General features: G+C 50.5%; 2 protein-coding genes across 3 annotated transcripts; both read right to left on the bottom strand.

Annotated features, from left to right (window-relative positions):
- Positions 1-8,734: 8,734 nt before the first annotated feature.
- NEU1 (neuraminidase 1) lies at positions 8,735-12,487 on the bottom strand. The gene is made up of 6 exons (XM_047102818.1): positions 12,255-12,487; positions 11,615-11,807; positions 10,632-10,894; positions 9,939-10,121; positions 9,585-9,807; positions 8,735-9,482 (listed from the first exon to the last, which is right to left on the bottom strand). Exons 1-6 carry the CDS (start codon positions 12,417-12,419, stop codon positions 9,256-9,258), a joined length of 1,254 nt encoding a protein of 417 aa, XP_046958774.1. The 5' UTR covers positions 12,420-12,487; the 3' UTR covers positions 8,735-9,255.
- A 487-nt stretch (positions 12,488-12,974) lies between these two features.
- On the bottom strand, positions 12,975-24,835 carry SLC44A4 (solute carrier family 44 member 4). 2 transcript variants are annotated; one of them, XM_047102821.1, is made up of 21 exons: positions 24,802-24,835; positions 22,845-22,893; positions 22,220-22,293; positions 22,011-22,089; positions 21,112-21,211; positions 20,906-21,031; positions 20,687-20,747; positions 19,358-19,445; positions 19,194-19,277; positions 18,708-18,943; positions 18,502-18,601; positions 17,759-17,851; positions 17,389-17,491; positions 15,164-15,417; positions 14,983-15,077; positions 14,794-14,897; positions 14,611-14,684; positions 14,319-14,389; positions 14,117-14,211; positions 13,958-14,042; positions 12,975-13,096 (listed from the first exon to the last, which is right to left on the bottom strand). In XM_047102821.1, exons 1-21 carry the CDS (start codon positions 24,833-24,835, stop codon positions 12,975-12,977), a joined length of 2,127 nt encoding a protein of 708 aa, XP_046958777.1. The 2 variants fall into 2 exon arrangements, with proteins under 2 accessions (XP_046958777.1, XP_046958778.1); XM_047102822.1 differs by lacking the exon at positions 20,906-21,031.
- Positions 24,836-24,961: the final 126 nt, after the last annotated feature.

Below are 24,961 nucleotides of genomic sequence, written 5' to 3'. Positions count from 1 at the left end.
ATTTATTTTGAGAGAGAGAGAGAGAGCGTGCATGTGTGCATGCTGGGGAAGGGCAGAGAAAGGGAGAGAGAATCCCAAGCAGGCTCCATGCTGTCAGCGCAGAGCCCTTAAGCAGGGCTTGATCCCACGAACCATGAGCTGAAATCAAGAGTCAGACACTCAACTGACTGAGCCACCCTGCGACCTCATGTGTTCCATTCTTGATCTCAGCTTGGTTGCCCAATTAAAGTGGTGACCCCTAGATGCCTTCATTGTTGAGGTACTCTCCCTGCTTGTGATTGGTGCCAAAAACCGAAAATCCATATGAACGAATATCCAGTTCTCTATCAACCTTTAGCCTAATGATTTTAGCAACCACTGAGGATCTTGAGGGGGGAAGTGTTCCCTGACCCTTGTAGGGTCCCTGGCTGGGTCTGAAAATTAAGACAAATTAGCAGGAAAGAAGCATACAAATGTACTTAATATAAGCTTTACATGACACTGGAGCCTTCACATGGAAATGAAGACCCAGGGACATGGTGAAACCTACTTGCTTTTCTGTGGGACTGAACAAAGAGGCAGTTGTGGGAAAATGACCAAACTGTGGGGAGGTGACAGGAAATCAGAATAATTTTAACAAGGTCTCAGTGTAGCATTCACTGAGTCTCAGCCTCTTGTCCTTGAAAATGAGAATGTTTTCCTTCCTCTGGCTAAAGGGAGGGCAACTCTCACATGGGAGGTTTATCTCCTGCTTTCAGGAAGAGAAAGGAAGGCCAGAGGGCTCTTTTTGCAGTTGTCGTTTCTCAAGTGCTCTTAATACAAAATAATCAACATGCCAAGGCAGCATGTTTTGGGGTGATGTGCTCTGAACTCCTTCACCTGAGTTATTTCATTCGTTTGCAAAATGATGATCTAATTTGATTATTATTCCTACATTTATTAGATGATATTGTGCTGTAAAATAAGTAATAAATAACTTATCTCATCAACTGATATTTTGTCTAACTTGAATTACTTGTTCCTGCTGAAAAGGCAGGATAAATGATTCATTCTTTTCTTTTATTTATAGTATAATATGTGTAAGGAGTTGGTATAAAAGTCTCTTCCAATGATGGTAAATGAATTCCCTTTCTCTTTTGTATACATGACTCCAGTGAAATTGCCCTGTGGTCCCCTTTGACCTTATCAAATGCCTTGCTGATACCCAGACATGCTAAGACACTGTCCTCCCCTAATCTCCGCTTTTAAAATTGTGGCCAGCGAGGGGAGCCTGGCTCACTCAGTCAGTTAAGCATCTGCCTGCCTCTTGATCTCAGCTCGGGTCATGATCTCACAGTTTGTGAGTTCTAGCTCCATGTCAGGCTCTGGGTTGACAATACAGAGCCTGCTTGAGATTCTCTCTCTTCCTCCCTCCCTCCCTCTCTCTCTGCCTCTCCCTCTCTCTCTCTCAAAATAAATAAATAAACTTAAAAAAAAATATTGTGGCCAGTGAAATGCTGTTGGGGTTGGCATGACAACCTCAGCAAACCCATGATAGTTCCTGGATATTGCTTGGGCTCCTGCCTCCAGTAGTAGTAAGGGCATCTCAACATCTCCAGGGGTTTAATTTTTTTTTTAACATTTATTTATTTTTGAGACAGAGAGACAGAGCATGAACAGGGTAGGGTCAGAGAGAGAGGGAGACACAGAATCTGAAACAGGCTCCAGGCTCTGAGCTGTCAGCACAGAGTCGACACAGGGTTCGAACTCATGGACTGCGAGATCATGACCTGAGCCAAAATTGGACGTTTAACCGACTCAGCCACCCACGTGCCCCATCCAGGGACTTAAAAATAAAAGAACCTGAGGCACCTGGGTGGCTCAGTTGATTAAGTGTCCAACTCTTGATTTCAACTCAGGTCATGAGCTCATGTTTTGAGAGATTGAGCCCCACATCAGGCTCTGGGCTTACAGCAGGGAGTTTGCTTCGGATTCTCTCTCCCTCTTCCTCTGCCCCTCCCCAACTCGTGCTCTCTCTCACTCTGTATCTCTCAAAAGACACAAATAAACTTAAAAAAAATTATTAAAAAAAGTAATAACAGAATCAAGATCTATAGATGGCAAACAATACATGTCCCTTAAATTGGTTAATTGATAGGAACATAACAATGTTAGATGGGCTTAAGATACTGAGGCAAGGGGCGCCTGGGTGGCGCAGTCGGTTAAGCATCCGACTTCAGCCAGGTCACGATCTCGCGGTCCGTGAGTTCGAGCCCCGCGTCAGGCTCTGGGCTGATGGCTCGGAGCCTGGAGCCTGTTTCCGATTCTGTGTCTCCCTCTCTCTCTGCCCCTCCCCCGTTCATGCTCTGTCTCTCTCTGTCCCAAAAATAAATAAACGTTGAAAAAAAAAATTAAAAAAAAAAAAGATACTGAGGCAAAAAGCCAATTATCTATATATTATATATACAGTGTATATAATTATGTACAGTTTATTACTATTACTTTTTATTTTATTTTTAATTTTTTTTTTCAACGTTTATTTATTTTTGGGACAGAGAGAGACAGAGCATGAACGGGGGAGGGGCAGAGAGAGAGGGAGACACAGAATCGGAAACAGGTTCCAGGCTCCGAGCCATCAGCCCAGAGCCTGAAGCGGGGCTCGAACTCACGGACCGCGAGATCGTGACCTGGCTGAAGTCGGACGCTCAACCGACTGCGCCACCCAGGCGCCCCTATTTTTAATTTTTTTTAATGTTTTTTTTGAGACAGAGAGAGACAGAGCATGAACAGGGGAGGGTCAAAGAGAGAGGGAGACACAGAATCTGAAACAGGCTGCAGGGTCTGAGTGGTCAGCACAGAGCCCAACGCGGGGCTCGAACTCACAGACCGCAAGATCATGACCTGAGCCGAAGTCAGACGCTTAATGGACTGAGCCACCCAGGTGCCCCTACTATTACTTTTTAAAAGTAAGCTCTAGGCCCAAGGAGGGGCTTCAACTCATGACCCAGGCAGCCAGGCACCCCTAATTATGTACAGTTTAAAGAAGACTAATAACATGTATTATCACTGAACTTAAGATCTGGTGCCGCTAAACTTGTGGCTTGCAAATTTGGAGGCCACAGAGAATGTGATTTCTGGTCCCAATCCCACAGGAGTATGAACTTCTCTTAGGAGTTTTCCAGACACGCTTCCCCCACCTGAATCCAGAACAAAGATGGAGGCCAGTTCACCCACTGAAGATACTTGGTTTACAAAAAGAGGCAGCCAGCTTGTGAGCTGTAGTTTGCCAATTTGGTTTTTAGAAATATTGCCTTCAAATATTATTTATCTTGATTCCCGAGTTTTTTGGTGTTCCCTTAAGTTACACACCCAAAGTACAGTTCTGCTTTGTTGGGGGTAAAGGAGGGGGCAGGAAGAACGTTCTTGTTTAATTTCTAGTCCTCCTCAGGCCCCTGGCTTTATTTTTGGACTGCAAATCTGAGGTCCACTGAAACCCCGATTTTGGCACTGAGCATTGGCTGATGTCCCCAGGGCAAATGGAGCCTCCAAGTCCACTTGATTTTCTGGATTCTTGCTTTCTATTATTTATGGTTTGTGAAGATCCCTTACTTTTGTGTTGGCTAAGCCTTACAGTAAAAATGTGGTTTTTTTTTTTTTTAATTTTTTTTTCAACGTTTTTTTATTTATTTTTGGGACAGAGAGAGACAGAGCATGAACGGGGGAGGGGCAGAGAGAGAGGGAGACACAGAATCGGCAACAGGCTCTAGGCCCCGAGCCATCAGCCCAGAGCCTGACGCGGGGCTCGAACTCATGGACCGCGAGACCATGACCTGGCCGAAGTCGGACGCTTAACCGACTGCGCCACCCAGGCGCCCTGTGGGTTTTTTTTTTAAAGTTTATTTATTTTGAGAGAGAGTGTGTGTGAATGGGGGAGGGACAGAGATATAGAGAGAGAGAATACCAAGCAGGCGACATGGAGCCCCATGCAGGGCTCAAACTCAGGAACCACAAGATCATGACCTGAGCCTAAACCAAGAGTCAGACACTTAACCAACTGAGCAACCCAGGCACACCTAACCTTTTCCCACTGTTTTAAGGGCAGCCCTCTGAGGACTGGGAGAGAGAGCCCTGAGTTGGTTCAATTCTGAGCCAAGACGCTGGGGAGGGCTGAGAGTGTGTGAGGGGAGGTGGCTGTGCTAGGGGTGGGCTCCATGCTAGAATATGGCTGCTTACCTAGGAGGCACTCCACCAGGCTTCAGTCTCTAGTCAGCTCCGTCCCATTTGTACAGATAAGCACTATAGCTTCCTCTTCTAGCTTCCTGACATTCCTTCCAATTCCCCTTTTACATTAAAAGAAAAAAAAAAAGCCAACAAAAAGTTCTTCTACCCTTTCTGCACACTTGACATTTGTTCTAATCCTGGTTTTCAAACTTGAATGTGCATAAGTCCCCTGGAGAGTTAATACACTGATTGCTGGGCCCCACCCCCAGAGCTTCTGGCTCTGTAGGTCTTGGTGTAGGGGTGGCTTTGGGGTTCTGGACAGGGGGGCAGTCAAGCATTTCGAACATGTTCCCAACATGTTCCATCTGGGACGACACGTTCCATCTGGGACGACACTAGCTCCTTACCCACCTAGATTTGTCTTTCCTCCTGTATGAGGCACCCACCATGTGCTATCTGTTGTGGCGGGTATTCAAGATGGGGTGCCTGGCTGGCTCAGTCAATAGAATCTTAATCTCGGGGTTGTGAGTTCGAGCTCCATATTGGCTGTAGAGATTAATTAAGTAAATAAAACTTAAAAAAAAAAAGATGCTTGGGTAAACAGGTTTCAAAACAGCAGGTTAACCCTGCTAGCTTTAAGGGTTATTGGTTTCTTTAGACATAAATTCTTCCTTAGTTTCTCTTTTGAGATCTTTTCTACAGTGTTTTGAAGTTTATTCTTTCTGAGTCTAGGCTAAATGTCTAAGAGAAAGTTTCCCAAAGTGCAGTCTAAAGACCCCAGCATCAGCCTCTCCTGCAGTTCCTGTTAAAATGCGAGGTCCCAGGGGCGCCTGGGTGGCTCAGTCAGCTGAGCGTCTGACTTCGGCTCAGGTCATGATCTCACAGTTCATGAGTTCGAGCCCTGCGTCGGGCTCTGTGCTGGCAGCTCAGAGCCTGGAGCCTGCTTCGGATTCTGTGTCTCCCTCTCTCTCTGCTCCTCCCCTGCTCACACTCTGTCTTTCTCTCTCTCAAAAATAAATAAAGATTAAAAAAAATTTTTTTTTAAATGTGAGGTCCCAGACCCTTACTAGAATACTGAACCTGAAGGTCTGGGGTGGGGCCCAGGGCTCTGCCCCACCCACTCCTGGGGAGAATCCTCTCTCAGCTGAGGGTTGGTGGCTAAGAAGGAACATGGTCACTCTTCACAAGCCTTCTGCCATGTCTGCTTCATGACACAATAGCTCATGGGTCAGACATTCATGGCATCATTTCCTCTCTTTCTTCCAGTATTTCTAATAAAGTTGTTTAGCAAGACTTTGTCAGATGTGCAATTTTTAGTGGTATTAGCAGATGTCCCAACTGCTGCAGATGCCACCCCCTTAATTCTTCCAATGCCATACCTATTTCGTGATCTGCATTAGAAAAGCAGAGCCTGGGGGCACCTGGGTGGCTCATTACGTTAAGTGGCTGACTTAGGTTCAGGTCGTGATCTTGAGGAATGTGAGTTGGAGCCCCATGTCGGGCTCTGTGCTGACAGCTCAGAGACTGAAGCCTGCTTCGGATTCTGTGTCTCCCTCTCTCACTGCCCCTCCCTTGCTCACACTCTGTTTCCCTCTCCCTCAAAAATAAAAATAAACTTAAAAAAAAAAAAAAAAAAAAAAGAAACAGAAAAGCAGAGCCCTACAACCAAGCTGCCCAGGGTTCTCTTTTTTTTCTTCCCTCATATATCCCCCTGCTTCCGACTGCCAGCCAGAGATTCTTCCTCTCTGTCTCCTGTGTGGTTGGTAACAGTGTGATTTACTGGCCAAGTCAAAGTATTACATCAGTTTACTCACAACTGGCAAGGAAAAGGGGGAAATTAAGCATTTACCCTGCCTTTCCCTACAAACCATGCTTCAGGGTAATCCGACAGCCTTGATGAGGGACAGCTCTTTTTTTTTTTTTACCGAAGAATTCCAGGTAATAAATGGGGTAGAAATAATAGAATTTAAAAATCAACATTTCACAACCCCTCAAAATAATTGATTCAGGCAAAACCCACCTGTGAATGAAATTGACAGTTGGAAGGTTGTTGGGGGAAACTTACAAAGGAGGGGTCAGGCTGTGGCCATCTGAACCCACTGCTCAATCTCAGCTTTACTCTGAGAGGGAGGGGCAGACAGTACTTGCCCCCCACCCCCAGGACTCGCAACAGGAAGCACACAGCACCTGTGAAGGATCTTGTCCCACTGACCACCCCCCCTCCCCAGATGGAATGGGAAGCCAAATCTTCAGGTTTGATCATTGGAAATGTGAAAGATAGACGAAGGAGTTAAATGACACTCTGAGGAAGCTGACAAATCAGAGTGGAACGTTCTATAGGATGAATGCCTTTATTTCTGCATAGGTGTTATCAAGAAAAACAAAGAGGAGAGGTGGGACTATTGATCAACCTAGGTTTAAGACACATCAAAATAAAATGTACAGGGTTTCAGGGTGCCTGAGTGGCTCAGTCGGTTAAGCATCCAATTCTCGATTTCAGCTCATGATCTCATGGTTTGTGGGTTGAGCCCCGCATCCGACTCTGCACTGGCAGTGCAGAGCCTCTCTCGCTCCTAAACATAAATAAATAAACTTAAAAAAAAAAAAAAGGAAATACGTAGGTTTTTTGGATCCTGATTTATTTTATTTTATTTTATTTATTTTATTTTTTGAGAGAGAACAAGCAGGTGAGGGGCAGAGAGAGACAGAGGGAGACACAGAACCCAAAGCAGGCTCCAGGCTCCAAACTGTCAGCATAGAGCCCTATGCGGGACTGGAACTCACAAACTGTGAGATCATGACCTGAGCTGAAATCAGCTGCTCAACCGACTGAGCCACCCAGGCACCCCTGGATCCTGATTTGAACAAATCAACTATAAATAAGACATTGAGACATTTGATGAAATTTGCACATTGACTGGGTATTAGATGATACCAGAGTTAATGTTACGGGTGTGCAATGGCATTATGGTTACATAATAAAATGTTCCATTTTGAAGGGTGAGATGCACACTCAAGAATGTAAGGGTGGAGGCACCTGGGTGGCTCAGTTTATTGAGTGTTTGACTCGATTTCAGTTCCGCTTATATTTCAAGGTCGTGGGATCCTTGTTGGGCTCCTTGCTGAATGTGGAGCCTGCTTAAGATTCTGTCTCTCCCTCTGCCCCTCTCCCCTGCTCTTGTGCGTGTACTTTCGCTCTTAAAAAGAAAAAAAGAAAAAAAAGGAAAAAAGGTAGGGATGAATGTCACAAGGTCTGATATGTGCTTCAAAGTATTTCAACAAAGAGGGGTGCCTGGGTGGCTCAATTGGTTAAGCATTTAACTCTTGGTTTTGGCTCAGGTCATGATCTCACAGTTTGTGGAATCAAGCTCTGCGTCAGGCTTGGTGTTAACAGTGCAAAGCTGGCTTGGGATTTTTCTCTCTACCTCTCTCTCTCTCTCTCTCAAAAAAAAAAAAATCAAAGTGAAAAAGAAAAAATAAGAAGCAAACGTTGGATACATAGGGTGTACACGGGGTTCATTAACCCATTTTCTCTACCTTTGTTTTCACAAATGTCTGTAAGTCAAAAAATTAAAGTATTACATTATTGACCACAAATTCTGGATAAAATATAACAAAACTAAATTACACCATATCCTCATATACAGTGAGATTATTCCATTTTTTCACTTTTTCTGATGGAATGAATTATCCTAACATTTCTTAGAGAAGGAAGTTGAAAGTAAAATAAACTGCAACTGTATGTCAATATGACCCTTATTCCTCAGTCTTTGACATTCTTTCATTTTTTAAAATTTTTATTGAGGGAGGGGGGAGGGGTAGAGGAAAAGGGAGATTTTTTTTTTTTTTTTTTTTTGAGAGAGAGAGAGAGAGAGAGAGAGAGAGAGAACATGAGCAGGAAAGGAAAGGAAACAGAGAGAGGAGAGAAGAATCCCAGTCAGGCTCCACATTGTCAGCACAGAGCCCAATGTGGGGTTTGAACTCATGAACCATGAGATCATGACCTGAGCTGAAACCAAGAGTCAAGATGCTTAACCAATTGACCCACCCAGCGCCCCCTGAGTCTTTGAGATTCGGACCACCAAAGCTTATGTAGGCATTGTATTTTCTTTCCACATGGAGTAAAGGCATGGCTCTTCCACTCATCTGTTCTTTTAATAGCATCTGCCTTAGGATGGTGCTATTTTCTCAGGTAAATTGTCACAATGCTTATTTCTCTGCTGGGCTGGGCTGGCCTGGGAAAGGCTTTCCATCTGCATTTCACACACCTCCCCCTGGCTTGATGGAAGACAGTATCCCACTCCATCTCAGATATAAAACAGAGCAGATTGCTTAATATCTCATGGGGCTCCCCCTGCTACTCCTCATGACACCTATGAAGATGAATCTGTTTTTCTGTGATGAGGAAGATGTGAAAGGGAAAAGAAGATTTAACTGCCAAAGTGCTGCGACTTTCATGGGCAACAGCAGCTTCTTCCACAGAGCTCATTCCCAGCCTCTTACAAGTGTACGTGAAGAACATGCATCTGCATGGACAGAACCACAGAGACATTACAAGTGCTCATTCTCCTTCATTAAAAACGTTAAGTTACAAACAGTTCAATTTATAAATAGTCTAGGTGGGTGGCGCACCTAGTTCTTTACCCTGAATCCAAATATTGCCCTTACAGTACTTTCACCAACCTGCTCCATAGCCAGTATCTTACCCTAAAGAGGAAGCTCAGCCTTCCCCAATTCCCTGAGTCCAAATATATTCAATTCCACAGGCCTACCTAACCCCGCCTAAAAAAAGGACCAATCACTGCCCTAGGAAGGCAGAAGGGGGTAGGGGGCCAGAGCCAGCAATGATGTGGAAGGGATGTGCTCCCAAGTGAGGGCAGGACACCCCGTGTGGAAGAAGCCAGGCTTGTAGTCCTAAAAGAGTGACTTCCCTGTCAAAGAGAAATCGATTTTGCAAAAGGCTACAGTCTACAGGCAGGTGGAACTGTCTTTTAGGCACCTCTAGCAGACCCGCTACGGGCCCATGGTTCTGAAGGCTGAGTCCAGGGCCTTCTACTCTGGTGGCAGGTGTGCAGCTCAGAGTGTCCCATACACGCTGACTTTGGCCAGCGAGATGCTCTCGGTGTACTGATTCCGGCCTTTCTCATACAGGACATAGAGCTGGGGGGCCTGGTCCTTCCCGCCCACGTTGCCCTCCAGGGCTGCCAGTGAGGAGTAGCCACTGGGGCCTGGCCACAGCTGGACTGTCTCTTTCCGCCATGATGTACCATTGCTGAAACTCCAGCGCAGGGTCAGGTTCACTCCTGGGGAGGGCAGCAGAGTCAGAAAAAGGAGGGTCTGTGGTCACACCTTCTCTAGATAAAAGGGGCTCCCCTGACGACCCCCCCCCCCCAACAGACACTCACGGAACTCTGGATGGGCTGGATTGGAGAAGAAGACAATGCCGGAGCTGGTGGCTACAGCTCCTGCAGCTACCACAGGGTCCACAAGCTCAGGGTCGAAGGTCACATCGCGAGGCCGTATGGTATCACAGGCGTCGTAGCTGCGGAGGACAATTCGGCAATGGCAGTGGTAGTTGTTCTGGTTCCGGGCGTTGATGACGACTGAGCCATCTGGGAGCTCATAGGGCTGAAGAGAGGGAAAATGGCTTCAGGAAGACCCAGGGAGGGGGCAGGGCAAATCCTGGGTCTGTGAGTGAAATGGTGCTCTGGAGGGCAGGGCCGGTGGAGTGGGTGGAGAATAGCCCATGGACTCCTGACCTGGCACTCATCAGGGTTGAAATCGTTTTCCCGCTTGGGCTGGCCATAGGGGATGCCGCTGACCCCACTGCCATAGCGCCAGGTGACACCGTGATCATCACTGAGGAGGCAGAAGACCCCATCCCGCTCCAGTGTCCCATGGCCACACACGATGAGGCGGCCCTTCCGCGGCTCCCGCTGTTTCTGTGGGAAAGGAAGCTGGATGTCACTGAGGGAGACACTGTAGAAGCTCACAGGTAGAGAAGGAGAACCCATCACCTCCTAAGTGTGAGAATACATCTGGTCCTCTTCAATTCTGTCCTTGGTACTGAGGGTCCCGGGAGGATCCCATAAGTATCCACTGCCTGAATTAAGAAACTCTTGCAGAATAAGCTCCTTTAGGACATCTAGGGTATACACCGGATAGGTTGTGCATCAAACAAGGGGGTCCACCACAGAGGTGTATGGGAGCTTAAACCCATGCTTGGTGTGCTCACTCACCAAGCTGTGTACAACCCCCAAATGGGAAGACAATGGCAAAATTCTATCTTTCCTCAGGAGGGGGTTCCTCCCAGGATGTCCCTTTCTTCCAAGGAATCCCATCTAAGAGAAAATCTGACTTCATAAGTCCTTCTCCCTGGGAAAAAGTCTAATTGGGGGCATCTTTCAGACTCTCCAAAGGGCAGCCCCCTCCACCCATCTCAGGATAGAGACCTGAATGCCTGAGCCTGGTCCAGGGGCAAACATCTCGGTGCCAATATCCAAGGAAAGGTTCCGGGGAGGGCTCCAGGAAACACCATCATCTTTGCTCCACACCAACATAGTGGAGGCCACCTGGCAGCCAGCCTTGTGAGCACAGAGGGAATAGAAAAGAAACACCACTCCTGTCTCCATATCATTCACCACTGCCCCCAGGTTCAGCCCATCCGGGGTGTCCCCATCATCTACAATGAAGGCTGTAGGAGACCATGTGCTGCCTAAAGAAAAAAGAGAAGAAATCCAGGGTGAGCACTCGAAGCCTTTTCTACCTCTCCCTGTTAATTCCCACCTCTTGCTAGGGCCCCAAGGCCTTAGAATGGCCCCAGAGCCCTAAAACACCTGCCTCCCCTGCCCCCCCCTTACATGTCTGACCTTATCTATTCTACCCTTGCTCACTCCATCCTATCCCACAAGCTCCTTCTCATTCCTCAAATAGTTTTCTCCTGGAGAAAAGTCACAGGCTTGTGACATCTGCCTGGTACATTCTTCCTCAGGGTTACTCTCACCTTCTTTACTCAAAAGTCACCTACTTAAAATTGCAACCAATCTGCAACATCTTGTTTTATTTCTTTCCATTATATTTATCCCTTTCCAATACAAAAAATAAACTCGCCTATTTATTATGCTTATTGTCGGTCTCCCCACAGACAATATATGCCCCATGAGGACAGGGATTTTTGGTCTACTTTGTTCACAGCCATATTCACACAACCTAGAACAGTGCCTGTATATAGCAGGTGCTCAATAAATTTTGAATGTTCAACCCTAGGTGATTACAATTTCCAGATCACTGGTCTGTACTGCTTCCCTCCTTAAGTCCCCTCAGGGACTCAGGCCTCCAGCCTTCCCAGAGGTCCTATGTCAAGAGCCCTTGGGCAGGTCAGTCTCCCTACCCATCCAGCCTAACACCAGCACTTGCCACTCAGGAATCTTTATACCTTGGTCCAAGGACCTACGAAGAGCAATGAACTTGGCCCCCTCATCCGATGTGGACATTTTTCTGGCCTCAGCGAAGGCAAGGAGAGTGCCCTGAGGAGTGGTTGTGATGAGCGGAATTCGGAAGGTGTGCACAGAACCGATCTGCCTCCCGCTTACCCACAGCAGCTGCTCCATGGTCACCAGCGGCTGAACCTGCGAAGGGAGGAGGAAGGATCAATACAAATTTGACTTCAGGTTTTAGGACGGTTGAATAGTGGCTCGGAGTCGAGTGTCCCTGGGAAAGACGGGGTGCTGGGAATCAGAGTGGGAGGGGGTGTGTGTCCTAGAATAAGGAAGGGGAACCTGAGGACAGTTTGGAACAAGCTGGGGGCTCGGAGCGGGGGAAAGGCTCTGAGGGGAGAAGGAACCTTCTGGGAGGCTGGAGCAGGAGAAGGAGCTGGAATGAAGAGGAGACTCAGAGGGCAAGAGGACAAGGACCCGTTGAGGAAGAGGGGTTGGGAATGGATGGAGGGAACGGGGTCCGAGAGCGGCGGGAGAGTCCCTCGGAGGAGAGGGATCTCAGCAGCCCGCGTCCCGGGGGACGCTGGATACAGACCACCCGCGTGGGTCGGGGATGGGGATATACGAGGGGAGACTCACCAGGCTGAAGTCATTCTTTGCCCTGGCGCCAGATTCTGCCAGAGACAAAAGCAGCAGGAAGATGATCGTGGCCAATACCTGAACTCTATAGCCTCCCCAGAACCCCGGCATCCGCGGGTCCCCGGGTCTGCCCAGGAGCACTTGTCCGGCTCGATCCGCCATCATCTCTCCCCGGGCAGCCAGACCCAGGCCCCCTGGGTTAGACGCGGGCTGGCGTCTGTCAGCTGACCGGGCCCTTTAAATGCTAGCTATTCCCTCCCCACCACCCCCACCCGTCCCGAGTCGAGCCACCTGCCGCACTTCCGCGACTCTAATTGGCTGACTCCTCACTCTGACTCCTCACATGACCTTTTAGCGCCTTGGAGCTGGACCCTCCAATTGGCTCTTTTTGAAGCCCCAGAGCCTGTGACCTGGACTTCATCCCAGCTTATTGGCTGGGATGAAGAAGAGGCTGGCATCATTCCGCAGGAACCTTTTGATTGGCCGTGGCACGGGGCGCGTCATGGGGGCGGAGCCTATTTTAAAGAGCTAGTGGCGAAAAAAAAGCGACCAAAAAAAGGACTGAATGTCATGGAGGGAATGAAAGTCTCAGACTTTTTGAGAAAACAAAATATCAACCTTTAATAAATTTTTTTAAACTACAAAATCGAGATCTGGAAGGAGGGGTGAGGCTGGGAGGCTGTACAGGAGGGGTGCAGCCCTGAATCAGGGCCGCATCTTTCATTTCTTCCTCTTCTTGTCCCCCGGGAGCACTTCGTTCTTCTTGCCTAGAATCTTCAGAAGGGCTGTGGGCATGTAGTACGGCCTGTCCAGGGAGCCGTCGTTCCTCTCCAGGTCTTCCACTGAGCCACAACACAGACCGTTAGAGCGGACCCTCGGGGGCCACCCCACTCCCCCGGGAAAATCAGGGAAGACGAGACAAGCTGCCTGGTTTTAGGTTGCAACGCCACGGGCTGTTCTTTTAGGGTCAGGTTTTGTAACCTACTGGGTAGGTTATATAATTTGTTTCTCATCGGTAAAGTGTGATCAATAATATTTCATAGCGTGGTAACGCTAACAACAACAACAAAATGCATGTCAATCGCGAATTGCAGATTGGAGTAGGTACTAAATCTTGAATGTAGAGTTGACCCTTGAGCGACACATGGGCTAAGGGGCGCTGACCTCAGTGCAGTCCACAATCCACCTATGACTTTTGATTCCCCAAATTTAATAGCCTACTGTTGATCCAAAGTTGGACTGATAATATAAACAGACAAGACATATGTTGTATGTTATATATACTGTATATTGTATTCTTACAATAAAATAACCTAGGGAAAAATGTTAAGAAAATCCTAAGAAAGAGAAAATACATTTACAGTATTGTATGGTATTTATCAAAAAGAATCCACACTTAAGTTGATCTGTGGAGTCCAAACCTGTGTTGCTCAATGGTCAACTGTATGTAGGAGGGTAAGAAAATCCCCACTCACTACAGCCATCTGCTGGGAAGTCTTTTGTGACTAACTTCTAGTTAGGGAAGGGTACCAGAGTCCTCTCCCTTGAAATGTTCTTTCTTGGGGGACCCTGCCAATTAGCAAACTAGCAAAGTTGTTGTTAACTAGCAAAATTGCTGTTTCTAAAAGCACCAGGTCTCCAAAAAACCCTAAACAATCTGGCACCTTGAAATTTGGGGGAACTGGTAGAGGGTGTCTACTTACAGAAACAGAGAAAGAGTGTGTCCACACACATGCCAAAAACACTGAAGAAGCCGTTGGCGATGACGTAGGCTCCCAGGATGGAGACCTGGAAGATACAGGACGTGTTAGACTTCTTTGGGGGGTTGCTGGACTGCAAGGCAGAGCCAGGGAATCACTCACCATGATGGGCAGCCAGTAATAGTTGAGGGAGGGGCTCTCAAAATTTGTGCCCAGCCCCTGGATGCGACCGGTGAAAAAAAAGAAGGACAGGACCCCTGTGGGAGAGGTCTGGAGGTCAGTGTCATCCCTCCTCTGAGGTCACCTGTTTGGCTGCCCTGTGTCCCTGCCCTTTGTGCCTGTAACTCCCAGCCCTGGCTCTTACCAACACCTCCAACCACCAGCAGCTTCCCAAAGAACAGCAGCAAGTCTGTAACTTTGTCCAGAACGACCACCCTGTATGGGAAGTTGGGGTGGGTCGGGCATGAGGGAACTGGCAGAGCTAGAAACAGGACTGGCTATATAAGTTGCTGTGTCAGATGTAAAACGAAAATTGGTCACATTTGAAGATGGATGGAGGCAGCAGAACATTAAACCAAGCTCGAGGCCCTCTGAGCACAGCATGCCCAGGAACCTGGCCTTGGGTGGGAGATCATGGGGGTGGGGGACAGCCTGACCTGACAATGTTCCGCATGAGCAGCATGAAGGCATTTTTGGCTGAGACACAGAAATTCTTCCCGTAGATGGCAATCTGAGTGAGGTCGAAAGATCAGTTACCTGTGCACAGCTTACCTGGGCCAGGGCAGGGGCCTGGGCCAAGGGACCCCACAGCAAGGGGCTGCTTGTGTAGGAGGGCTTACCATGATGTAGGCATTGCAGTTTAGGAACTTGATAAACTTCTCCAGGCACCAGAGGCAGCACTTAAAGCAGCACATGATGCAGCGGGCCACAGGGTTCTGGGCTCCTGGGAGTAAAGGGGCAGGGGGGGGGACGACTTATGTTTGGTCACTGGCCCCTGACAGCCGCTCCCCAAGGGGCTAGCTGCTCACCTCTCAGTTTGTTGTCAATGTACTCCAAAACGACCCGGGCTATCTGCACAAGGGTCAGGATGAGGGCTCCAAAGGCTAGCGACCCAGTGTGATATCTGCAGAGGGGTTAGGTAGTCAGAGGCAGCTCCAGGACCCCTGGACTCCCATGCTCACAATTCCCAGCTCCCTGCCCCAGGCTTACCGGAGTGTGCGGATGAAGGCAGAGATCAGGGGGAAGGTGGGGACGTCCCGACGCTTGTCCAAGGCCCAGTAGAAGGAGGCAAAGGCCCCAGCCAGGACACACTGGCCCAGGGCCAGTACCCAGTTGAGGGTCCAGAATAGCCCAAGGACCCCATAGATTTGCAAGTTGAAGAGAGAACGCTGGACCAGACCCGTGGATGAGTAGCTCTGGAAGATGCACATCAGTCCTGGGCATGAGGAGTTCACGGGTTGGGCCTGGGGGTGACAGGGTAGGGTTATTCCCAGCCAACTCCTGCCACTCCCAGAGTAGCAGCCTCCCTGAATTGGGGAAGCCATTTCCTTCCAGAAGATTCTTCTCCAGGTTCAAGTTGGGTTCAGATTGCCTATCATGTGAGAGTAATTAGTTTTCCCTCAGTCTCCATATGGACACAAGAGCATCCAGGCCTCGTGGGCTGAGCCTTAATGGCGTGAAGGCAGAGTGACCAGCACCTTGGCACCCAATCAGCAATCCCCTCTAAAATAGCCTCTGCAACTTCCACTGAAATGCTTTCTAGCAAAAATGAACAGACTGGGTATTAGGTGGTATTAAGGAATCATTGTTAACCTTGTTGGGTGTGATAATGGTATAGTCGTTATGCTTTTTAAAAATCCTTATCTGTTGCGGCACCTGGTGGGCTCAGTCAGTAGAGCATGTGACTTTTGATCTTAGGGTCAAGCCTCACATTGGGGGATAGAGATTACTTAAAAAAAAAAACAAAAAAACAAGAAAACCCCGGGGTGCCTGGGTGGCTCAGTCCGTTGAGCGTCCAACTTCTGCCCAGGTCATGATCTTGCGGTCTGTGAGTTCAAGCAGCGCATCAGGCTCTGTGCTGACAGCTCGGAGCCTGGAGCCTGCTTCAAATTCTGTGTCTCCCTCTCTCTCTCTGCCCCTCCCCCACTCATGCTCTGTCTCTCTCTGTGTCAAAAATAAATAAAAACATTAAAAAAAAAAAAAAGTCCTTATCTGTGGAGTTCCATCCTGATGTGTCTACAAGTGAATTGGCGCTCATGTCCAGAATTTGCCTTTAAAAACTCCAGAAAAAAAGAATTGCAGAGGTGGGGAGGAATGGATGAAACAGGACAGTGGGAAGTTGAGGGTTTGTGTGTGTTTGAAAATTTCCATAATAAAAAGTAAGAAACTGAAATTTAGAAACCACCCTGTCCAGCAAATGTGACAAAAATCTTGATAATTGCTGAAATTGCTCAGCGTGTGTTTGAAATTTTATAAGAAAATAAACTACTTTGCCCTTCGTGTGGCTTTGTGTCAGTCTCTGCTGCTAGATCCTGAGCAAGTTGAAAGCGAGAACCAGGTCATTTGCAGCTTTGCATACCTAGTGCTTGGCACATGGTGGGTCCTCCCTAATGTAAACCAGCCTCCCTCCCCTTTTACAGAGTGAGCTGATGCCTGTGCGTCCCAGCTCAGATGAGGTGGCCACATGAAAGCTCTGAGGACAGCAGATTGCGGGCAGTTCAGTGCCACTTTCTGAGAGCCTGCAGGGAGTGCGGGGAAGGCCGAGTCCCACCCGCCTCTTGCCTAGGGTGCCGCCATGTTCCCAGGGAGAAAGACTTCAAACGACTAAGCAAAACTGGAGCACCTGGGTGGCTCTGTCGGTTAAGTGTCACACTCTTGATCTCAGGGTCATGAGTTCACATGTTGCACTGGGCCCCGTGCTGGGCTTGAACCCTATCTAAAACAAAAACTAAACAAAACGCATCTACAACTGTCAGCTCTTATCAGGTGCCAGACATTGTTCAAAGCACTTTATGTGCCCAATGTTGTTTAATCTTCTCAGCTCCCCTGAGGACAGATATTAGGATTATCTCCATTTTACAGATGAATGGACTGAGACTGGAGACTGAGTAGCTAATGTCCTCCTGGCAGAGGCAAGTCCAGGGGAGGAGTGGGAAGTGCTGGTAGCCAGCTTTCCCAGGGTCAGTATGCCTTCTCTTCCAGCCTCAGTTTCCTTCTCTGAATAAGGAGGTAGCTCGGCAGGAGGAGTACTAGATCTGGAGTCCAGTGCTGGCTCCCTTTCTGGCTCTGCTGGGGGCCTGTTGTGTGACCTTGAGTGAACTCCTTTTTCTCTCTGGTCCTCAGTCTCTGCTGCACAATGAGCGATTTGGAGCAGTTGGCCCCTAAGGTCACTTCACCCCCATGGATACCTCCATGTCCACCCTAAGTCCCCTCACCATGGGGTTGCATGATGTATTCATTTGCACTTTCTCGCAGCTGGGCAAGCTGGCGTTGGGTGCCCAGAGGACATATTGGGGTTGCCCCGATGTGGCCAGGTACCCAGAGGGGAGTCAAGGAAAGCATAGTCACATGGCGGTCTCTACAGGTCTCCTCCTCAGAGACCCATTCCCAGGTACTTGTGCAGGTCGTTCACTGCACAAAGGATTGGAATTCAGCCTGGGCTCACTCCTTCAACTCGGTCCAGGGGCAGGCCTGTGTCTGCCCAGGGGAAGGGGCACCTTCTTCCAATTGCACTAAGGCATTTTATAGGTGAGTATTGCCCCTCCCCTCCCCCCAGGAGGACCTGGCCATGTGAACAAAGGATACAGGGCGGTCATGGCCCAGTAGACAATGCAGATGAGCAGGAGGACAAAGGTGACCAGCGGGTAGAACATGGTAGACATCATGTGCCCCACAGCCCTGTAGGAAGGTAAGAATAGTCTACCAGCATGGCCCCGGTCTCCAGCCCCCACCCAGCTTCTCATGGGGCTGACCCTGGCAAGGTCCCCACCTCTGTCCTTGCCAGGGTCTGCTCTGTCCCCCCAGGCTGGGCACATAGGAGGTGCTCATTGAACAAACTGAATTGAATAAATCAGGCGCTAGGGACCCTCGGAGGAAATTAGAATCACAGAGAAGCCATCTGGGCAGCTTCTGGGAGAGTAAGGGAACAGGGTCCTCAAAGTATGGTCTCTTGATGGTCCTAGTTGGGAAAAAGCTGCTACTTCTCCTCCGTGTGTCTGGGCTCCTGCTGTAACGCCCATCAACCACAACCACCACCACCGCAGCTAACACTCACTCCTCCTAATGGAGGGTCTGCTTCACGTTCTGGGAACCTGACAAGACACTAACTCACTTAATCCTCATGATAACCCTACAAAGTAAGAACTATTATTACCCCCATTTTATAGATGGGCAAACCGAGTCTCAGAAAAACGGAGTCAAACGGCAGTGTTAACCACTGCATAATTCTGCCCTTCCCCTCCAGGGCTCCCTGCCACCTTCCCAGCATTGCCGTTCCATGCCTGCACCCCCCGTCCTCTACCCCATCTCCCTCCCAGACAGGCCCTGACTTGCTGGCCTCCTTCAGGAGGGCGATGGCGATGCGAATCCGCTGCCGCAGGAAGATGAGCATTAGCAGCAGGATGCCTTCAAGCACAGCCAGCACGATCACTGAGGGCAGAGAGGGAGCAGAGGGGCCTCCGTCAGGCCCAGGGCTCAGCATGGCCCGGGGCAGCCCTCAGGTGGCTGGAAGTCCAGAGGTGGGCAGGGCACTCACAGGCCACCAGCCAGGTCTCCTGGACATTGCGGTAGGCGCTGAGGTTGGTGGTGATGCCCTGCTGAGTGATGGAGGCGCCCTTGTCCCGCAGCACTCGGTACTCCATCCAGCAGTGGTAGATGCCATATGCCAGCACGCCCAGCACCCCGAGGATCAGCACCAGCACCAGGGGCCCGGCCACCAGGCGCAGAAGCAGGATAAACAGCAGGCTCAGGACCAGAGCCACACCTAGGGCACTGGAGGCAGGGTGAGGTAGTTGAGGGTCAGACCTCAAATCTTCTCCCCTTCAGAGGCCCCCAAATGCCTCACATGCCCAATGTCCCCAGAGGTTAGTCCCCCTATCTCTTATAAATCTTGGTGGGTTTGGGGACAGGGGCCCTGGCTCCTTTGTCCCTGTCCAAAGTTTCTGTTTCAGACATTAGGGTGGGGGACAGAGGATCGGGGAGGGCAGAAGGGAAGGAGTGAGCAGCGGAATCGGTGACTCACACAAGAATCCAATACCAGGATTGGGCAAAATCTTCAAAGATCTTAACACTGATGTCACGGGCATTGAGGCTGTCAAGAAGACCACTGTTGGGGAGAGACAGAGTCAGAGGGGTTGTGTGCGGGAGGGGTGCAGGACAGAGATGTGGGGGCAGGAGGATGCCCACCTGATTCCCTGGGAGATGGAGGTGTTACTGGAAATCCCTGGGAGTTCAGGTGGAGTACTGTTCAACAGTGGAAGGCAACGCCCCAGAGCTGGAGGGAGAGAGCCAGGGCTCCTGGGTGGGAGGGCCCAGAGCTTTGCCTTTGAAAGCCTCTGGCCTCCACCCAGCCCCCTAGTGGGCTTAGGGAAGGGAGGAGAGGTGAGCTTTGCTGCTCCCCACTCTCACCCTCCCTCCAGCTGCTCTTGACTCCCCAGCCAAAAGAGAGCTCATGCCCCGGGAAGCCCAGGCCAGGCTTCCTTCTCTGTCTCTGAATACCCCCTTCCCCACCTCCTTGCCGCTGCTGGGTTCAGACCCTAATTTCCTCTGGCCTCTTACACTCCACCCCAACCTTGCCACCCTTCCACCCACCCTCTACGCGGGTGCTAGGGAGACCATGCCTCATCATTACAGGGCTCTAAATCATTCTGCTGCTCAGACACTTCTAGGAGCTCTGCCCAGGAGTGCCCATGCTCCCTGGCCAGGCTTCAAGGCCCCTGCCGGCTGAGCTCAGCCCAGTTTCCCCTCACCTCTGTGCTTCTGCTTTCCCTGCTCCTCTCTCTGAATGTTCTCCCTCCAGAAATCCCATCCATCTCACCTCTTCTAGGAAACCTTCTCACCCCTTCCCCATCTCCTAATGCATGTATCATGTGCCTACAGAGGCATGTATCTCCATCCTCACAATGACTTTGCCCGGCAGGCTGGCTTTGACATTTACATTCTTAAGATGAGGAAACAAAGCTCAGAGAGGATACGTAATTGGCCCAAGACCATACAGCTGGAAAGTGCTGGAATCCAGATCTGATTTGGAGCATTCATTTGAGATACTTTTTATAGCATCTATATTGAGAATTGGATATCTTTTCTCATGCTATAATTAAAGTTTTTTCTCTTAAAAAATAACATGTACTATTGGAAAAAATAACATATAGGAAGAATGAAAAAGTTGACTGTGATCCCACCACCTGGCCACGTTTGCTTGTGCGTTAGAATGGACATCCGGTCTATTTCTGATTCTCAGGCAGTGTCTTTGTGAACACCTCTGATCTCTGTACCTAAAACGTAGCTCAAGCCGGGAGCAGTTTCATCTGCCCTGTGTCTATCTGGGTGCCTGGTGCACAACAGACACAGGGTCTGTCTGTAGGGTCCTGCTGCACAGGAAGATCAAGACCTGGTGCCGATTCCAATTCTGTCATGCAAGCTGTATGACTTGGCTCTCTCTGGGTCTGCCCTCCTCACCTGAGCAATAAAATCATAGGACTAGAGGATGCCTGAGGAAGGAGCACAGCTTCTCACCTGGAGCGGAAGGGAGGAGGAAACTGGGGCAGAGCTCTTGTTGCAGGCTTTGGATCACTGGCTGGGGGTGGGGGGAGGACATACAGACACACACAGAGCAGCATGAAGGAGTGAGCTTCCTCATCACCACCACCACTGTAATCACCTACCCAACTCCTCCTCACCCCCACCCATGTGCTCCCCCTTGACCACAGCGATGACATTGGAGGCAGCTCTCACCATGTCCCAGGGCACCCCTGGCAGACAAAAGTTCCTGTTTGCAGTGTAGAAGACCTCCCCAACCTTCTGTGAGAACTGGTTTACTTCCACGGTCCATGCGACCTCTGGGCAGGAGGACACGCACACCTGGGGGCAGAGAGCATGCTGAGGGGCTGGTACCCAGACCCTGGGGGAGATCTGGGCAGAGGCAGGTCCCAGGCTCTGACCTGGGGTGTGGGACACTGCAGGCCGTTCTCAGCCACCGTGATGATGTTGGTGGCCAGGACGCAGCTGAAGATGTTGAAGTAGAGAAGATACGGTTTATCTCTGCAGGAGGGAAGGAAGTGTGGGCATCAGGGCCTGGTCAGGTGTGCGGAGAGGGGAGGACTGCCAGGACTGTGTCTCAAGAGTACAGTGGGCCCAGCCGGGGGGTGGGGGTGGGGCGGGTCCATACCATGAGACACACCACGGAGCTCCTGCCCTTAGGAAGCTCAGGCTAGGGAGATACAGGGGCCACCCAGAAGATTTCCCAGAGTTAACTGAACATCGAAATTGCTAACAAATGATTAAGAGGTTTATGACCTTGAGCAAGTCATTTAACTGCCCACTGCCTCAATTCCATCAGGTGTAAGATAATAGTACCTACTTCATAGGGATTAAATGAGTTTGTGTGTGCAAAGTACGCTGCCTGGAACATAGCACACACTGTAACTGCTAAGGTTTTATTATTTACTGAAAGTTTCCTGCATGAGGAACTGATGGCATCGCTTGGGGGATCACCCTTGTGTTTCAGATGAGGAAATCAAAGCTCAGAGAAGTTGAGTACCTTGCCCAAGGCCATACAACCAGAACTTATTAGCCTGGTTGGGGATTCAAATACCAAACTCTGAACTTGAAAATCCATGCACTTAACCATGACTCCGCCTCCTACTTTGGGGGGGTGGAAATCAGAAGCCAGGTGCCCAGGATTGGAGGCTGCTCAACATGGCCTAGTGTGGTGAGATTCAGGAAGGGTGGTGGGGGGTGGGCAGCAGAGGAAGGCTCTGGAGCTTGAGTGTTGGGGTTCTCTGCCCACCGCCCACCTCACCTCCTCCTGTGTGTCCCCTTTTCCTTCCTTCATACTCACTTGTTGGCCCCCACCCCGCAGTAGGCCCCAGTAGAGTTCCTGGGGTAGAGGACCTGCCGGGGGTCTCCATACACCCAAGCTGGAAGCAGATGCAGAGATGAATCACTGGAGGGAGGGACTTTCGGGGGCGGGGAGGAGCCATGCGGATGGGTCCCTCCCCAGGTTATTGCCCCAGCCATGGCCCCAGCACAGTGCAGCTGGAAACTCACCCACGATCCCCACCACGATGTAACCCAGAATGAAGAGAAGGAAGAGGATACAGCAGACGATATCTGTACAGCTCCTGGGAGAGAAGTGGGGGAAGTTTTTGGAGAGGGGATGTGGGGAGTATGGTCTGGAGGAGTCACGGGCTGGAGAGTGGGGGGATGTTGGAGGGTGGGTACTTTTTATTTTATTTCTTTAAGAAAACCTCTCACAAGGCACCAGGAAATAAATAAGAAGCACTTGTTTCCATTTGTCGGGGCAGGGGCCACAAAAGAACAAAATACCATTTTTCTCGGTGAGTAAACTTTCTTCTGAAGTATGACACAGAAAAGTACACAACTTGTAAGTGCTCAGCTGGATGAATTTTCCCAAAAAGCAAAGGCCTGTGTAGCCAGCTCCCAGGTCAAGAAACCAGGTGAAGACTGTCACTAGCACCCCAGAAGCCCCCGTGTGCCCCCTCCAGACACAAGAATCCCCCCAAGGGCCCCATTCTCTTGGGGCAGGAGTTTTATTTCCTTCTTTCTTCTTCTTTTTTTTTTATAAGCTTTTTACCCATATTTCAGCAAATACAAAGCAAAACCAACCTCCCCCCCCCTCCCCCCACCAGTTGGGGCAGTGCCCAGAACTCACCTGTTCTTGATGGGACCTCGAAAGGAGGGGTCATACTTGGCTGGTTTCCCTGAGGGGCACAGGGAGGAGTGCAGAGTGAGACCTTGAGTGAATGTCTCTTCCCATCTCCTGTCCCTCCCACATCCTCCCTTACAGCATTATCCTACCCTGGCCCAGGATCCTTCCTGGGCCTCAGGAGTTTGCGGGGAGACGGACAGGGGCAGGGCTGACTGGAGAGGAAACTGGAGAGCAGGAGAGGTAGGATCAAGGCCTGGTCAGCAGCCTGACTGCTTACCATGAACTCTACCAAGGTGGCCTTGGAGGGAGGGGAAAAAGGGGCCTTAACAGGTTCTTTCCAGCTCATACCTCAAGGCTGGCAGCCAGGGAAATAGCGTTTGCTTTCTGTCCCCATCCTGGCCCTTTTCTCTTGTGTCTCCCTATGGCTGGGATGTGGGACTCTGAGTTAAGCCATCTCAGTGGCTCTCACGCACCAATCCTTATCCCTTTCCCCTCCCTGTACCCAGTCCAGGGTGGGCACAGGTCTAGAGCACCTCAGGGAGGTCACAGCCCCTCCCCACAGCTGCCCCAGGCCCTACCTCCACCCTCTGGCCCAAGGCCATAGGGAAAGAAACTGGAGCCAAAGGCATTAACTCCTGCAGGGCCGGGGCATGGACGGCCCCTGTAAACCCTGATCCCAAGGAACCCCAGGCTCCTGCCAGTCTCTGGACGAGCGGTCAGGGTGACACCTGAGCCTGGCAGTTGAGATTGTGGCCGTTTGAGATTGTGGCCATGTCCTGTTCCTGGTCCTCCCTGAGTACACACAGGGAGGAGCTGGGGCCAGGCAGCTTAGGGTCCTGTGTGGGCACAGAGGAGGGAAGGGTTGGGCAAGAGTGTGGGAAGGGGTGGGATCTGTTTTCCCCAAGTGCTCTGGACTCTGTCCCTCCATGGCTCTCGGATATGAGATCAATGATTGACCCAAAGCTGCTCCAGGAAGTTGACCGGGGAGTCCTTACTGCTCCTTCCCCTAGCGTGCTTAGGAACTCAAGCTATGCCTCTGGGAGGCCCCTCCCTTGGGGTTCCCTCCCCTCCAGACCAGGATCTCAGACCCCCAAACCCCAAGGGACTCCTGCAGGCAGGCTCCGAGCCCTTACTGCTCACAGGGTTCCCAGAGGCTGTGTCCCAGTTTCCTCTCCTCTCAGACTGCCCCCCACCCCTAATCTTAGGGGTCTCTGGGACAGGCTCCTAGCCCCTGTTCCTCATGGAGATTCTGCAGATAGGCTCTCTACTTCCTCTCCCCTCGGACCCTACCATTCTCAGGAACCTCCCAAACCCCCTGCCTGGATCTCTCATGGTACCCTGAGAAGGCTCCCCCGCCTAACAGAGACTTCAGGGGCAGGCCGCGGCCCCTTCTCCACAGAGATCCACAGCCCTAACTCCTCATAGGGACCCCCAAACACACCCCAGTCCTGCTGTCACTGTTCACAGAGACTCTGGCAGGCAGACCTCTAGCACCTTTTCCCCTCAGAGACCCCAGAGTCCAGGCTGGAACTCCTCCTCCTCACAGGGACCCCATTCCTCACCACAAGCTCTGCAGCACATAGACCCTCCCAGTCCCTGAGCCCCATCCTTCTGCTCAGGCCCCTGACCCTGCCTCCTTCCCTTCAGGCTTTGCTTCCCAGGGCCCTGCCCTGCGGGACCCAGATTCCACATCTAACTTCTCATGGTGACCCCAGCTTCACTCCCCAAAGTCTCCTCAGCAAAGGCCCCCGGCCCCTAAACCCAATCCTCTTCGCAGGACTCTGGTTCTACTTCCTCCCATCAGCTCTTTTCTGGGCCCTCCCTTCAGGGACCCAGAACTCCACTCAGCTCTTCTCCTTGGGGCCAGCCCCAGCCATCATTCCCCTAGAGCAGGCCCAGGCTGGCCTCCCCTCCCTCTGAGGGTCTCGGGCCTCTACCCTAGCCTTGCCCTCAGACTCACCATAGGCCTCATCCCCGTCCTGTTTTCCCCCCATGGCTCAGTCTCCAGAGTGATTGGAGCCAGGGAGACCTAGCAGCTCACCTGCCGCCCGCCCCGCCCTCCCACACGTCACAGCCCCACCTCCGCCTGTGGTCCTGACACATTCTAGTTCCTCCTTCCA

Source organism: Lynx rufus, unplaced genomic scaffold (assembly GCF_022079265.1).
Source record: "Lynx rufus isolate CCGP_SWC_20201006 ecotype Redwood Valley unplaced genomic scaffold, mLynRuf1.p SCAF_6, whole genome shotgun sequence".
NCBI classification, from domain to species: domain Eukaryota; kingdom Metazoa; phylum Chordata; class Mammalia; order Carnivora; family Felidae; genus Lynx; species Lynx rufus.
The sequence above is the reverse complement of the archived record's forward strand: the minus strand, read 5'-3'. Positions and strand labels throughout refer to the sequence as shown.

Excerpts from the sequence above, each read along its gene's own strand:
- NEU1 (XM_047102818.1), bottom strand. The coding sequence starts at position 12,419 with ATGATGGCGGATCGAGCCGGACAAGTGCTCCTGGGCAGACCCGGGGAC. Across the intron at positions 10,895-11,614 it reads TCGTAGGTCCTTGGACCAAG|GCAGCACATGGTCTCCTACA; the intron begins GTATAAAGATTC and ends TTTTTTCTTTAG. Across the intron at positions 10,122-10,631 it reads GACCAGGCTCAGGCATTCAG|AAACAGCGGGAGCCGCGGAA; the intron begins GTCTCTATCCTG and ends CCTTTCCCACAG.
- SLC44A4 (XM_047102821.1), bottom strand. The coding sequence starts at position 24,835 with ATGGGGGGAAAACAGGACGGGGATGAGGCCTATG. Across the intron at positions 14,685-14,793 it reads ACTGCAATGCCTACATCATG|ATTGCCATCTACGGGAAGAA; the intron begins GTAAGCCCTCCT and ends GACCTCACTCAG. Across the intron at positions 14,043-14,116 it reads ATTACTGGCTGCCCATCATG|GTCTCCATCCTGGGAGCCTA; the intron begins GTGAGTGATTCC and ends TGTATCTTCCAG.